At 34.9% G+C, this 17,788-nt stretch overlaps 1 protein-coding gene across 1 annotated transcript in view; it reads left to right on the plus strand.

The window, feature by feature from the left end:
- LOC123523229 (uncharacterized) overlaps positions 1 to 17,416 on the plus strand; it is a 48,718-nt gene extending 31,302 nt beyond the window's left edge. Inside the window, exon 3 of the mRNA XM_045300949.2 lies at positions 10,431 to 17,416. Within this exon, the coding sequence (XP_045156884.2) occupies positions 10,431 to 11,654 (1,224 nt within the window). The 3' untranslated portion in view covers positions 11,655 to 17,416. The remainder of the gene's footprint in view (positions 1 to 10,430) is intronic.
- Positions 17,417 to 17,788: the final 372 nt, after the last annotated feature.

Raw genomic sequence — 17,788 nt, forward strand, 5'->3', positions numbered from 1 at the left:
TGGGATTTAATAAAACCGTGAATGATTCAGATATTTCTATGTCTAGTGACGACGATTCGGACGACGATGTGCCTTTAGTGGACTTAATTCAGCGACATAATGGGAACCGACGTAACGATGAAGTGTGTGGGGTACAGGAATGGAGTGCTAATCTTCGACCGATAAATGTTAACGTTTTCAGTGGAAATCCGTCACCTTCCGTGATTATGGGTGTAAATAAAACTGAAATGGATTGTATTCAATTTATTGTTCACGCCGCAGATGATTCAACAAATCGTGGACGAGACCGACAACTATGGAGCAAAAAAGCAGCTGGCGAAACCTGATGATAAATGGAGGAACGTTACATTTAGTGAAATAAGAACCTATTTGGATTTCAAATTGTGATGAAAACTGAAACTGACACTTTTTTATTTGATTAAACGCCTATTTTTACGTAAAACATATTCAATGGCTTTTTACAAACACATAAAAAAAATTTACGTCTAAAAAATAAGACATTATAAAGATGTAAGAAATAAATGAGCATGAATATCATTGTGAATAACTATTTAGTAAGTATTAAACAAAAGCCCAGGCATCAGAAAAGATTAATAAAATATTAGAATATTAAGATACAGTAAGATAGCTGTTTTGTTAGTTAGTAAGTAAAAGTGAGTTATTGTGACATGTCCATAAGTTATTACAAACAACTGTACTTTTGTATTAAATAGTGATAGAATTGTTCATATTCGAATGTATTTACACAGTAAAAATCATCCAGTTGATGTTACCACAATATCTTCAAAATCACAGTCACAGGCTCTAAAAGAGTGCAAAGTAATTTCTAAAATAATAGTTTTCAACTTCTTTTCGAAAATATCTAATGTGTCCGAGTTCCTTATTTCGAGAGGCAATTCGTTCCAGAGTTTAGGTCCAACAGTACTAAAACTTCTGTCACAGAACGTTTAGCGCTTGTTAAAAGGAACATCGAAACACCCAGTAATGGAATTTGAAGAACGCAAGTTTCTTGTCCGAGTTTGTTTTATGAGAAGTTCTGAACGATATTCCGGAGAATTTCCGACTGAACAATTATACATGTAGGTGAGCACCTTGAATGTGATTCTGGCTTTGATGGGTAGCCAGTGAAGATCATAGAGCGCTTGTTTGGAACTGTCATATTGTCTTCGAGTTAGGACAAGTTTTGCACACATGTTTTGAATTCGTTGCATTTTGTTCACCTCGCTTTGAGCAATACCATACAAAATGGCATTGCAATAATCTAAATAGGATATCACCAATGACAGCACAAGAGTTTCAGCAGCATCTTTGGTTAGATATTTCCGAATACATTTTATTCTGAAGTTGTCGAGCATCGCTGTTCTACACTTTCGTTTAACATGCTCTTTTGGATTCAAGTTTTTGTCCAGGTATGCACCTAGATATCAAATAAAGCTCACTGATTTCACTTCATCACCTACAATGCATATTTTGTCAGTTGCACACTTAAAGAGCTGTTGCCTACTACCATTGCATGATGAACTCGGTTTTGGAATTGTACATTCGGAGCTTATTTTCATTCATCCAGTTGTTTATTGTTATAGCACATTGTTCTAGTTCTTGTATTGCCTGAGATTTCACTGTTGAAGATGATGGTTTAACTCATTCTGCCCTAAAGCGTTATCTCCACTTCTTCTTTGCTGATATTTATCTGTCGGCCACCTAAGGAGGCTGATAAGCCAATCTACCCTGAATACCTAGTGATGTTTTGAGAGATAATATTGACATTTGGTTTTTTGCTTGTGCTATTGTTGTTAATTAGTGACATCAAATATGTGCTAATAGGTATGGAATTTGCACTTTGTAAGTAAATTGAAGTAGCTACGCAACAAAGTTAATTTCATGCAGCTGTGTAATACATTCATTTCAACAGACTGTTGAATAGTCACAAAACATCAGATTTTGTTTAGGCTAAACAACATTTATAAAATGCTAAATTTTATCATGCACGGATTTAAACAACAAATAAGAACAATTCTTAAAATATTTTTAAATAAATATTATTGTCATTTTCTAACACTGACTTAATCAGTTATACGCATCCAGACAATCAAAACGCATCAAAATAAAGTTATTTCTCATAAAAATTGTGTATGTATTTAATATGAAAATGTAATTAAATGAAAATAGATGAATATTTTAACTATTTTAGACAAAAACTACAGCGCCGAAAATAAGATTATTTTGGACTAATTTTCAGAATTTTAATCATGTTTTTTTATGAAAATTTGAATTTTGAAACAATTTTGTAGAGTTTCTAAAGTATCACACACGAGCTGTCGAAATAAGATCAAGAGACAGTTTCGAAGTTTAAGAACAAAATATATAGGTGCATAAATAAATAAATAAATGAATAAATCCGTACTTATAAAGAATATACTCGAGGCCTTTTCTAGCTCCATAGCTGGGTTTTTAATTTTATCTCTGCTTAATTTTGACAGATTTGAATGAAATTCTGGCTTAATTGTAATAAAACGTAAGAGCGGTTATAATCAGAAGTTAACTCATTTAGCAGTAAAATTGTTTGATCCCACAGATGGTATTATTTGCTGCACTGCGACGAGCGAAAAAGTATATATTTTTGGTTTGCATTATTTCAACTGTCATTTCTCAATGAATCTTCGTTGGTATCTATTAATTTATTTATTCATTTATTTATTTACTTATTTATCTTTTTTGTTTCGATCATATAAAGAATCATAATATTCATTCTTTTGAGAAATCACAAATTATAACTCGAACGACGCTCGCTTTTACAGCTTTCTTCAACGAAATCATTTATTTTTTCACAACATCCGGTTTTATTTATGTTTTAAAACTGTTACGCAACAAAAAATGTGATTGGTCCAATTTATTAGAAAGAACTTTAAGATTTCATTTAAAACCAATGAAATGTGACGACTGAAAGCGTCACGCGGAATTCAGAGCTATTACTGTAAAGACGCATGTACGCGGCGTGCGGATTCCAGATGTAGATAACAACACCGCCTAGAAGCGGCACGCGGTATACAGATAAAAATCGACCGACGCATAAATGCGTCGCGCGTACAGAATGAGTTAAAGCGTTTATTAGCAGTGTGGTCATCCGCAAAGCCGTAAACTGAACTCGAAGGTGGAATAACATCAAACAGTGTCCCAGCATATGCCAAAGAGAGCCACGGTCCTATGCGACTCCCTTGTGGAACGCTACAATGTAACTGGCGTGGAAAGGACATGACTGAATAGACACTTACACTGCAACTGCTGGGCCGCAGATAGGAATCAACCAAGCTCAGTGCTGTTCCACAAAAGCCATACTGCTTGTTCAACACATCAACGAGAATGTCATGGTCTATAGTATCAAAGGCGAAACTGAGATTGATGGCAATTAGCGCAGTAACTTCTTTCTTTTCCATAGCATACAGTAAATCATTTACTAGACGTAACAATGCTGATTCACAAGATTGGGTTTTCCTGTAAGCAGATTGTTTTCTATGTAGAAGATTGTGTTCATTTACATGATCGTTGAGTCTGAACAGAGCTGCTTTTTCAATTAGTTTTGACAAAAACGGGAGGTTACTAACAGGCCTGTAGTTTATAAATTCAAGTTCGAGTCCCACTTTCTTCAACAAAGGTCTTACAGTTGCCTGTTTCCATTTTGTTTGAACGCAACGAAAATTTTTTTAATTTGGTAATAACAGGTAATAGTTAATCTAAGTAAGATTTTAGCACTTCTGTTGGCAGAATATCAAGTTCACATGATTTCGTCTGTACTCGAATTTTTTCGATTTTATTCATGAAATGATCTGCAAATTTCTCTGCCAATGTATTGTCGTGTCCAGTTGGCATATGGTTCTCAGACCTAGTGCCAGTTGTCTCAGATACAAATTTATAAAGCTTTTTCGAGTCACCTTTGACATTTAGAGCTTTTTCACTCAGAGATGATCTTTTTTCACGTTTGAGTTCTTTTTCGTAATTTTTACGTGTTGTTTTGAAGGCTTCATACAGATGTGATTTTCTATGTTTCTTCCACATACGTTCAGATTTGCGTGCCGCTCTTTTAAGAAGAAGGAGCTTTTCTGTGAACCAGGGTGATGGGGATTATTGCACCACCTAATTTGGATATGTACTGGAGTATGATCCTATGTTTAGTACGTGGAATAAAAGAGAGGATGACACGCGATCGGTATGATAAAATCAGTAAATACTTCCAGGTAGCTGATATATCATGCAATCCGGCTAGCGGAAAACCAGGCCATGACAAACTTTCACATGTTCGACCGATTCTTGAAGCCGTACGTGCAAATTTGATGGCCGATTATGAACTGCACCGTAAAACGACAGTTGATGAGGCTATGGTTGGATACTCCGGTCGCCTAGGATTCAAACAGTATGTGTCAGCTAGAAACTGAGCAATTGTTAACCCAAGAACTTGAAAGAGTTAGTAACTGGTTAGCTGACAACAAATTGTCATTACACCTAGGGAAAACAGAATCAATTTTATTTGGCTCAAAGCCCAGGTTAAAGAAGGATTCTAACCTTCATATAGTATGTAATGGTACGGTGATTAAGCACACCGACTCTGTTAAATATTTGGGTGCTACATTTGATCAATGTTTGAGTTATGAGACTATGGCTACATCAAACATTAAAAAAACAAATGCAAGACTTAAGTGTCTGTATTGAAAGCAAAAATTTATATCATTGTACACTAAGAAAATGCTAAATTAATGTCACTTCGCCTGCTCTGTATGGTACTATGGTATTTCGCAGAGTCTGAAGAATAGGCTCCAGGTTACTCAAAACAAGATCGTTAGGTTTGTCCTCAGACTTTATCAAAGAAGTCACAATCATACAGAGCACTTCTTACAGTTGGGCTGGTTACCTGTTACAAGAAGAGTGGTACAAATCACTCTAAATCATTTTTAAACAAGAGCTGTCTCCATAGGATGACACATGCCCCCGATGGCATTTTGAATGAATATATAGTTATGGCCGATGTTAGAGTTTAGGACCTTTGACCTACGGAACTGGGTCTTGCGCACGACACGTCGTCTTACTGTGTCACACATTCATGCGTAGTTATTTTAAAATCCATGCATGAATGACAAAGATATGGACCGGACACGCCCATCAATGCACTATCATGAAAAATGACCTTTAACGTCTAAGTGTGACCTTGACCTTTGAGCTACGGACCTGGGTCTTGTGTGCGACACGTCGTCCTACTGTGGTACACATTCATGCCAAGTTATTTGAAAATCCATCCATCGATGACAAAGATATGGACCGGACACGCCCATCAATGCACTATCCTTTAATGTCTAAGTGTGATCTTGACCTTTGAGCTACGGACCTGGGTCTTGCGCGCGACACGTCGTCTTACTGTGGTACACATTCATGCCAAGTTATTTGAAAATCCATCGATCGATGACAAAGATATGGACCGGACACGCCCATCAATGCACTATCCTTTAATGTCTAAGTGTGACCTTGACCTTTGAGCTACGGACCTGGGTCTTGCGCGCGACACGTCGTCTTACTGTGGTACACATTCATGCCAAGTTATTTGAAAATCCATCCATCGATGACAAAGATATGGACCGGACACGAAAATTGCGGACAGACTGACAGACCGACAGACCGACAGACGGTTCAAAAACTATATGCCTCCCTTCGGGGGCATAAAAATACATTCAGGTTCTGCCCCTTCTTATATGAATGAGTATTTTACTCGCGCCAGTTCTGTACATAGTCATAATACCAGTTTTACTAAAGGGTTATGCTTCAGTATTCCTAAAGTCAAATGATTTGGTAAAGAGTCATTCTCCTAAAATGGTTGGAATAAAGCAGGAAAATAAAAGGCAGGATACGCTGACCGGCTTATCTGGGAAAAAGTGAACCTGTAAGGTGTGTTCGAAAAATGGAAAACGACGCGAAACGGAGTATGGTTGTAAAGGATGTGGGATGAATCTTTGTGTTGAGTGTTATAAGCCGTACCACTTTGAAAAATGTCCGGGGCGATCTGTGAAATAGTGCTCAAAATCATTGTGTAAATTAATTAATTCTTTAAACATTAGGAGGGCTTGTAAATCACTTACAAAATATTAAATATATGTATTAATTTAAACATCTATACATTTACTGCACTAAATTCTCTTTTTACGACAGCATCCATGTTTATAGTGTCATGCATTACCTTTCATGCACCAAGCATGACATTTGTTGTAAATATTTGTTATCATAAATTCTACCAACTATTTAATATTTCTACATTTCAAATAATTCAAAATGATTTCTGGCCTACTTAAAAGTGTGCTAAATTAAAGGTGCTTCTGACAGAAGTGTGTGTTTATTGAGCCAATGCAGAGCCGCATAGTTATGTGAAAAGTAAAAGTGAAATTTTTTGTGTAAATAATTATTCGATATTCGGAAAAAACAGGAATATGAATTGCTAAGTAAAGTTAATATAGTGAATATCAAGTAGCTGGTAGTAAATTAAAAAATAAAATACACCCCCACAGAAAAGAAGAAAAATACTAAAAACACACATTTATTGTACATAATGGTATATAAGTGAAAGATGCACTGCTTCATTTTATTTTGAGAGCATGCCCACATTTTACTGTAAATAATGTACATACATTATTTCTATATAAAAGTCAAACAAGAACTACCACCTTCCTTTATTGAATGAAAATAAATTGAAAAAAATTTAAAGAATGTGAAATCAGGAAAATACAGTGAAATTGTGAAGTGTTTTACGTTTATTCAAGCCTTGTTATTCAATTTAGTACAAAATATATTGGATTTAATTCACACGACAAGAAAGGTACAAGTATGCCCAACATGCATATGAAGTTTGGTGGGTCTGTATTTCATAATGACCCAGATACAACTTTTTTGTATGACATGTGCATGTTGTTCAAAATACTTGTACAGGATTTATCTTTTTTTTTATATTTGATTGATAGATTTGGGTATCGTTTAATCACCCCTTGGATATGGTGCCTGATTTCTGTGATATGCAGGCTCCATAACATCTGATCCGCTCTCTAAATTTCAGTTTGTATAGTTATTCTCATTGTTTTCTCGTTTAGGGCAAAGGTATTATTTTAACTGGGCACTATACGCCACTTTTTTATGGAATTGCACTCTGTGTATCATTGAAGGTTCCATGTGCACCGTCGTATGAATACATCTGCTGATGTCTCTAAACAATACTTTAGTACTTATAACATTTTTATGCCCCCCTTCGAAGAAGGAGGGGTATATTGTTTTGCAGATGTCGGTCGGTCGGTCGGTCTGTCAGTCGGTCGGAATGTAGATCAATCCGTTTCCGGATGATAACTCAAGAACGCTTGGGCCTAGGATCATGAAAGTTGATAGAGAGGTTGATCATCACCAGCAGATGACTCCTATTGATTTTGAGGTCTGTATGTCAAAGGTCAAGGTCACAGTGACCCTGAATAGTAAAACGGTGTCCGGATGATAACTCAAGAACACTTGGGCCTAGGATCATGAAAGTTGATAGGAAGGTTGATAATGACCAGTAGATGACCCCTATTGATTTTGAGGTCAGTATGTTAAAGGTCAAGGCCACAGTGACCCTGAACAGTAAAACGGTTTCCGGATGATAACTCAAGAACGCTTAGGCATAGGGTCACGAAAGTTAATAGAGAGGTTGGTCATGACCAGCAGATGACCCCTATTGATTTTGAGGTCAGTATGTCAAAGGTCAAGGTCACAGTGACCAGGAACAGTAAAATGGTTTCCAGGCAATAACTCTAGAACGCCTGGGCCTAGTGTCAGGAAAATTGATAGTTAGGTTGGCCATGACCAGCAGATGACCCATATTGATTTTGAGATCATTAGGTCAAAGGTCAATGTCACATTGGCAAGGAACTGTTAAAACGGTTTCTGATCTTGTCCAAAACCATAGGGCCTAGGGCTTTGATATTTGGTATGTAGCAAAATCTAGTGGTCCTCTACCAAGATTGTTCAGATTATTTCCCTGGGGTCAAATATGGCCCCACCCCGGGGGTCACATGGTTTACATAGACTTATATAGGAAAAAACTTTGAAAAACCTCTTGTCCAAAACCACAGGGCCTAGGGCTTTGATATCTTGTATATGACATCATCTAGTGGTCCTCTACTAAGATTGTTCAAATTATTCCCCTAGGGTCAAATATGGCTCCGCCCTGGGGGTCACATGGTTTACATAGACCTATATAGGGAAAAACTTTGAAAATCTTCTTGTCCAAACCACAAAGACTATGGCTTTGATATTTTGTAATGTAGCATCATTTAGTGGTTCTCTACCAAGTTTGTTCAAATTATCCCTCTAGGGTCAAATATGGCCCCGCCTCAGGGGTCACATGATTTATATAGACTTATATAGGGAAAAACTTAGAACCTTCATGTCCATAACTTACATCATTCAAATTTGGACCACATGTATAGTTTTGAGTGGCAAGATGAACCTTGACATGAGTTGACCTTGATCTTGACCTAGTGACCTACTTTCACATTTCTGTAGCTACAGCCTTCAAATTTGGACCACATGCATAGGTTTATGTACCGAAAAAAACTTTGACCTTGTTATTGACCTAGTGACCTACTTTCATATTTTTGAAGGTACAGGCTTCAAATTTGGACCACTTGCATAGTTTTGAGTTCCGAAATAAAATTTCACCTTGATTTTGACCTAGTGACCTACTTTCACATTTCACAAGCTAAAGCCTTCAAATTTGAACCACATGCATAGTTTTGTGTACCGAAATGAACTTTGATCTTGAGACTGACCTAGTGATCTACTTTCACATTTCTGAAGTTACAGGCTTCAAATTTGGACCGCATGCATATTTTTGTGTTCTGAATTGAAATTTGACATTGATTTTTACCTATTACCTACTTTCACATTTCTCAAGCTACAGCCTTAAAATTTGAAGCACATGCATAGTTCTGTCTACCGAAATGAACTTTGACCTTGAAATTGATCTTGTCACCTGCTTTCACATTTCTCAAGCCACATCTTTCAAATTTGGACCACATACACATTGTTTTGTACCAAAATGAAATTTGACCTTGAGCTAGTCTTGAAATTTGGAACATTCAAAAATGGCTCAGTGGATGGCGCCAAGATCACTTTGTAATATCTTGTTAGGTTAATAGGTTAAAGGTCAAGGTCAGTTTAAACCAGAATGATAGAACTTTTGTTTACAGTGAGCATATAATTTCTGTTCCTTGTGCAATTACTGAATGCATCAAGGGGGGCATTTCGTGTTCCACGAGCACTTGTTAAATGTTTAGTTCTGCTCAGTCCGAGGCTAGAGGTCCTGGGCGGTACTTTGCATTTCTTTTACCGTCCATGAACAGGCTCAATTAAACTGAGCCTGCATCATATTCGTTTATGTCGTGTAGGGCGACCTGTGGTTTTCCACTTTTTCCATTTTGGTATGTAAAAAGAAAGTATTATTTTAAATACATATTTCTGTATGTTTTCTTTCATATTTTGAAGAAATTATCAGAATATTCATTAATCATGGGAAATAAAATCTTTGAAATACGGTTGGGTTTATAACATTTTGTTCATATCTCAAACCTGGGATTTTCTTTAAGTCAAAATGAAATGAAAACAAACTGCCGGAAACATGAGCGTATGTTTGTTTTGAGTTTATGTTGAAAAATTAATTAATTAGAAAAATAATGACCTACTCAGATATTTGAGCATAAAAATAACAAAACAACCTAAAAAATGTTAAATATTCATGTTTCAAAATATCTTCAATACTGACATGTATTGCAATCATTAATGAAATATGCATTTTATGGGACAGCGACGAAGTATTATGCATTGCTATGTTTCAATATATTTTATACTATATTAGTGACAAGGTGCACGACAACCTAAATAAATCATAAGCTGACAAAACTGTAACGATAGCCGTTTGAGAATAGCAACGTGATTGTTGAACAGCCTTGTAGTTAAAAAAGTTGAATTTATGAATTCGAAGGTTGAAAAGTGACACTTTGTATTAAAATTACAATTCTCGGTAAGTGAACCTGTCCAATGCATGTCAGATCATTACCTTGAACATGTGTCTGGAGTTTCAATCCATTCCCATTAATCTGTTCTGAAATATTAGCATACATACAAAAACATTACTTGAAATAACTCAGTCGAAAAAGGGACTTAATTTTGTAAAAAATGCACATTAGAGCAATGAAACACGTGCCAACGCCGGCGAAAGGATGTTTGCAACAGCTCTACGTATTCGTCGAAAAAGCAAGCTGTAAACATTAAAAACTTGAAACATCACATCCTAGTAGATGATGATAAAGGAAGTGTTAAATGAAGGAAAGGTTTCTCTCGTACATGTTCTGTTTATATCACTTTTCTATTTACAGGTCGTAACCATGGCATCATTTACGACAACCTGTGGAATAATGTACTTTTACTCAGAGTCAGGCTTTCTCCAAATGTGGAACAAAGAAAATACAACGTCTGAATTGTCAAAAAACACAAATGCAACATATGTTAATAATTATGTTACTAAACAATATTCGAATTCTTCATACCTTCTCAAAAGACACTTTTTAAGTAAATCTACAGCTAGTTCGATCCCAGACCTTGTTGATATGATTCATAACTTCAAGCTAAATAATATCACAGTAAAGAGCGAAAAAGAGTGCCAGCGTCACAAATTCATTGTCTATAGTTGCGATTACTCTAGGTCTTGTGGTGGACTGGGTGATAGACAACGAGGTATTGTTTCTTTGTTTTTACTAGCTTTACTAACATCAAGAGCGTTTGTCATCAGTTCTGAAAAGCCATGTGCCCTTGAAAACGTTTTAAAACCACACTTATATGACTGGTCCGTATGCAAATCATTCGTTAATACAATAGAAACAAAGGATTCCAAGATGTTTGACTTTGTTGATAGAGCAAAACTGTTTAATGCTAATCAAAATTTTGACAAATGGCGATGGAAGGTCGTGTTCATCAAAATAAATTTTCATCTGTTTTATCAACTCCGGAAACGCAAGGACGTTAGAGACCATATAGACTGGCTTGTGCACATGTCAAAGTGGAAAGCAGTAAACACTGTACTTCAAATACTGTTTAAACCAACACAGACAAGTTTGGATTACCTTCAACAATTTGATAAACATGAAGTAAAAGGAAAGACACTTGTGTGTAGTCACATACGTACAGGCAAGAATCCAAGTATACCAGAGGATAGCTTATTTAGGACAAAACCTGACGAAACAATAATATTCGACTTTCTGAAAAAATACATTGTGTCTAGCAAATATGTCCTTTATCTAGCAACTGATTCAGATTCTATCCGCCAAGCATTTTTCAAAATGTTTGAAAACAGTATCAAAATGAATATTACTATTGTTCACATTGATCGTTTGGGTAAGTATGAAATGTTTCAGAAGCAAGCTTGTGAAGGACTTAAGTTTGCTGTTATAGAGCAGTATATTCTTTCTGTTTGTGACATTTTGATACTGACAAAGAGTGGATTTGGAACGACAGCAGCATATATACGAGGAAAATCGGATCAGTTGTATATGTTCCATCCAATAAAAAGACGTGTTGTTTTGTCAGATTTAAGAAATATATAATCTTTCCAATAATTTTTGTTTTTTTGTTATAACATATAGTATCACACTTCTTTTTTGTAAAATTGTCATGTCATTTGAGAGAAAAAATTAGAAGGTGTTCGTGATTTTGTATATGTTTTACCATATACTCCAATCGACTATTTTCCATCTTTGATATTTTCATATAAGAAACCAATGTATATGTAACAACGTGTCTTCATGTTAGATATTTCTGTGGTACAACTTGTGTGGGATGAATCAAATTTAACATTAGAAAATCTCAAAAACAGGTGTTTGATGAGTCATTTGGTTGCTTATAAACATATTGTACAAATAAAGTGCAGCTCGAAAATAATTGCTCAACAATGCGATATATGCCAAACGAAAATATAGATTATGAATACATAAATTCCTTATATTATTTATGGAACTGTGTGATATAGAGAATAACAGGCTACTGCTTTTGATATCAATGTTGTCAGGTCGGGGCTGATATGGGCTTGGAGGTGTGAGGAAACCTTCCGCCCATATCTGCCGAGCCTGATAAACATTGATATCAAAAGACAGTTGTCTGTTATTCTATTTATCATGAAACTCATAATACCTGCCTAGTACAACATATGTCCTCATCTCTTATTTTGTAAAATTGATTCTGAAGAAAACAAAAATAAATTCACATTTTACGGACTTAAAAATTAATCCGATCCTGAAACATCTGAACGAAACAATATGGCAGCCGTCTTGAATTCAACTTGGACAAAGTTTATTGATTTTCTGATATCCTTATAAAAGACTAACAATAAGATAGACTCTAACCTGCATAAAAATAATAAAGAAATCATCCTATTGCATAAATCAGAACATGCTTTATTTCCACACTTTTTAACATTGGACTCGGGCAACTACATCACATAGAATCTACTGAAAATTTCACTACCAGCTCCAGACACAGTCACAGAGAATTTAAAGATTTTAAAATCACTAAATTTACACTGTTCCATGAATTATAATTGAAACAATCGCTTTTGTTTCTACTTAGTAAAAACGATGCCTTCTATCAGGCATAAATCAAGAATAGTAAGTATAGTGTCAGGTGTATTATAATCCTTTCAAAGAATCGATCCGTATATGATGATGTAAACATTTTGATGTTATAATGAACGTTACACATTGACGTCAGTAGGTACTACTGTCTGTGTGATGAAAGTGGAGACAGGCATAGTTAAATTACTAGTTGAGATTTAATAATCTGTTTAGAAAAAAAACATGCAAAACTAAAACTGGACTCAATCTGGAATGAAACTGATGTAAAAGCTAATCCGTCAATATGGGAGGAGCTTAATTTTGATATCAGGTCAAAACAATTAGCAGGCAAGTGATATCAGGCACTTTGCATAGTATTTGCATGATAGAATCGTATAACGTCAAAAAAGGCATTATTGTGATTTTGAAGCAAAATTATATATATTTTTTTCAATCTAATCTACGCCTTGATTTGTAATACTGCGGTATCATTTATGATATTTGCGCTATAGTTATATTAATTTATGACATAAATGGCTGAATCGTTATGTATTGCTTTACGGGGCTATACCGAAAAAGTCATACTGAATTTTGTACCCGTTGTAAGGAGGGTATACTGGTTTCAGGTTGTCTGTCTGTATGTCCGTCTGTCCGTAGACACAATATTGTGCACCAGCTCACCCCTTTGACACAATTTAATGCAACTTCACAACAGTAGTTGTGCATGGTGCATGTTATGTTCTTTCAGAATTTTGTTTGGGTTACGGGATTTTGATTTGTTTACCATACTATATACATAGAGTCTGCATATGCAATCTTGTGCGCACCTAATCTTCTGAACCCATGCATACAATGTAATGAAACTTAACAAAAGTAATCAGTAGTTACCTTAGCTGTGCATGGTGCATGTTAGGTTCTTTCAGAACAAAATTCTGCACCGTTATGGGACCTTTTCTTTTGTTAATATCCTACATGTATATACATACAGTCTGCATATGCAATCTTGTACGCGCCTAATCTTTTGAACCCTTGCACACAATTTAGTTAAACTTTACACGAGTGATCAGTACCAAGCCTAGTTGTACACGATACATCTTATGTTCTTTTAGGTCAGTATTCTGCAGAGTTATGGCACTTTGATTTTTGTTACTTTGCTATATACATAACGTCTGTATATGCAATGTTGTGCGCGCCTTATCTACAGAACCAGTGCGCACAATTTAATGAAACTTCACACAAGTGATCAGTACCAACCTTACTTTTGCACGGTGCATGTTAGAGTTCAGAAATATTCTGCAGAGTTATTAGACTTTGTTTTTTGGTTACTATGCAATCTTGTGTGCGTCAAATTGCAATGTACTGTGTCAGTGCGTGCGGGGTACATTCATCACCTTGAGTGATAGCTCTAGTTTAATTTGTCTCTGGATATAAAGTCAAATAACTATTTTCAACGTCAGCTTTAGAATGAAATGTGGTTATCCAGTAAACTTCTAGATATAAAATACATTGGACAGTTTAAATTGTGTTGGGATGGAAATTTGACTGCCCAGTATATTCGGATACCACATAACTACATATTTTCCTTATAATTGGAATAGATTTATTTTTCTTTCACATTGATTTATTTTATCATAGCTGCAAGTTATATATAGAACAGCAAACATCACAATGGACGCTCTTAATGGGGACCTTCTGGCCACATGCACGTGTTTTATATAACAAGGCGACGTCTGTACACAACTGAGACCAATAAAACTATGATTTCATGAATGATGCATTGTAGGGGTCACAAACTTCACAAGAGTTAGCAAAGAGCTTCATATAAGGAAATTTGTTTGGACTATATTGTGTATATCAGCTTCACCTGTTTATAAAACAGTTAGTAATATACAATGTAGCCCGCCAGCTTAGCTGCGTAGGGATAACACAGATCTACGGATCGCGGGGTCGTGAGTTCAATTGTATGTTCTCGGTGACGGTTTGATAACATATATTGTGTCTGATATCATCGTACCCCACCTCTGATTCGTGTGAGGGAAGTTGCAGTTACTTGCGAAGAACAGGTTTTTACTTGTACAGAATCTAGGAATATTAATAAGGTATAGATTTCCCGGTTGTAAATTTTATCAAAATAAAACTACATTTTTTTTGTCAACACTTCGTTTGTCTTTCCAGCTTGGTTGTTAGGTTTTGAAAGATAATTTGAACTCTTAAAGTATAATCAGTTTACTTTACCAGATATTCTTCTCGTGTTTTCGTAAAAATATTAAGTGTTCATCTAAATTTCAACACATTATAAAGTAGTTATAAGTGTTGAATAATAAGTGCTGTAAACTTATTTAACTTTTAAACCTCAGTCTCATTTTAGCACCGAACGTAGCTAAAGTTTCACTTTTTCAAATAACAAACAAGGCAATCGATAACACCGATAGATGCTCCCCAAAGCAAATATCAAAAAATGGGGGCAATTCAAAAACAGGGTCATATAGTGTTAAGGTGCATAGTTACTGCACTTCCTCTCAAAGACCTTAATAAATGTGTTAAGTATAAAGTCAATCCTTCATATAGTTTTCAAGTTATGTTATGGACATGCATTTTTCACATAAGGGGAGATAATTTAAAAATAGGGCAGGTTGAGTTATGGATCTTTGACACTGCACATTCTCTACCTGACCTCTATCTATGTTAACTATCAAGTCAATCCCTTTCATAGTTTTGGACTTAGGGAGACAATTCAAAAATGGGGACAGCTGGAATTACAAGTCCTGGTTATTGCACTTTCCTTGAATGCCCTCTATAATTGTTTGAAATATCGAGTCATTCCTTCTTACAGTTTTCAATTTATGCTCTGGACAAACATTTTTCACAAAGGGGGAAATAATTCAAAAATGGGGTCAGCTACAGTTATGGTTCTTTGACACTGTACTGTCACTCACTGACCTCTATCAATATATAAAGTATCAAGTGAAACTCTTCCATAGTATTGCACTTAGGCTCCGGACAAGCTTTTTACAAAAAGGCAGATAATTAAAAAATGGGACCACCTAGAATTACGGTTCCTTATCACTGCACTTTCTCTTAATTATTTCAGCCATTGTGTGGAGTTACAAATTAGTATCTTCAATACTTTTTTGAGTTGTGTTCCGGACAATAAGTGTGACGGATAGACAGACGGACGGACAGACGGACGGACAAGGTGGCGACTATATGCCCCCATCCTTAGGGGTACATAAAAAACTTCTACCAATATGGAGATAATGGTCTGTGACAAATTGTAGTTTTCATATATTTTTTTAAAAAAAGTTATGTTTTTATGATAGCTCATGTTTTACCTATTAAAATCCATTGGTAACATTTTTAGGCCATCTGTATGGCGGCTATCTTAATTTTCAAATTGATGAAAATACTGTTACATATTTATTTTAACCTTCAAGTCAACCATTGTTTTTCTACTAAAACGCACAAATTTATGTTTTAAAATCACAGAAGCAGTTATTTTTGTTGAGTTAAGTATTATATATTATACATGTTAAAACATAATTTCAGTTGCAAATTTAAGCAGAAATACTTCCTTCTTTCTTCATCCAATCAGTCTTACAGGGTTTAAGAGGTAATTCGGTATAACAAGTGGTATCAATTCACATACATGCTTAAGACATTCATCTTAAGGTCCATGTAAAGTGTTTTGAAACTGCTCCTCGGGTGAATATTTGTTTTATGTTTTTAGGCCTCATAAGCCTTTGTTTTTCATAAAATGTATACCAAACTGTTCGGAATAGTAGAGGTGTCTTTCAAGAGACGTTATTATGTACTTTGCTCGTCCAGATTCTGTTTTGTACAAAATATCAAAATGAAAGTAGAGCTGTCAAAATGACATAATACTGCTACGTTCAAGAAAATACGTAAGTTAACCATATTTCATTACTGGGAGTACCCAGATAAATATGTTACACACACAACTAAAACAAAGTTAAAGAAAAAAATACTTTTAAAAAAAGAAGTTTTATATTTTCTTCAAAATAGAACGTTTACAGTCGAAGTACATGTGCTATTAAACAACATACATATTCCCAAAGATGCTTACCTTTGAATAAAGATTTTTCTACTTGCTCAAAACAATTCAGTATATTTATTATAAATGGTAAGGATCTATTAGGTATAAATTTCCAAAATTAAAATTCAGGGGAAGTCTCCAAAGACTTAAACATAATATCAGATATTTGTAAGATACAATAAAGACAATGCAAGTGACAGGGTGTAACAAAAGTCCTTGTTTCTATGAAAAATGAAAAAAGAACAAGAATGTGGAGTTAAAGTTTGAGCTGATGTCTATTTTTTTCTTTTATTTAAGCATCATCACATACGCTGTAACACCCTTAACAGAATAGTGTACAGTTTTTCCAAAAGTCTTCTTCAAACAAAATATGACGGTGTCATTGAAGAAAATGAAAAGTTTACGGCAATATAATTTTACAGTTAAGTGTTAGTAGTTTAGAATTGCATTAAGCATAATTATAAGATATAAAGAAACACAAATAGTGTACATTGCCAACTTCCATCATACGAACTAGCCTGTGTAACATGCGTTCATCTAAATTTTGAAATAAAACAGTCTGCTTATATGTACCTTTGATAACTCTTTCATTATAGAAAATGTTTTCTAACGGTAACTGTCATTGTCCAAGATATTTATACATTTAAAAAAAAGTGTGCCTTAGATAATATTAGTTAAATTATGAATAAATACACACATCGTAATGACAAATTTTTAAACACGGAACCATTTGATATATGGTCTTTCCTAATTTGATTCCAGTCACATTTAACCATCTTTAAACAACTGCTATTACTATCATCTCCAAAAAGAGGACTCATCTTGAACAAGGTCTTCTTCTTATAACATCATCGTGAAGAGAAAAGGCAGATTAATTAAACTCTAGTTCAATAATGCAAGCTTAACTGCTTACCATCTACAGATATAGAATAACATTGTTAGATCATAGTTAGCTTGTTTTAGCATTATCATTAATTCGACTTCCTTTCTTTATTGTGTATCAAAGTTTGGTTTAACAATCTTTTGACACATCGATGTACTACCAGGCCAAAAAAGTTAAATAAAATTCTGCAGAATA

This window comes from Mercenaria mercenaria, chromosome 8 (genome assembly GCF_021730395.1).
Source record: "Mercenaria mercenaria strain notata chromosome 8, MADL_Memer_1, whole genome shotgun sequence".
NCBI lineage: Eukaryota > Metazoa > Mollusca > Bivalvia > Venerida > Veneridae > Mercenaria > Mercenaria mercenaria.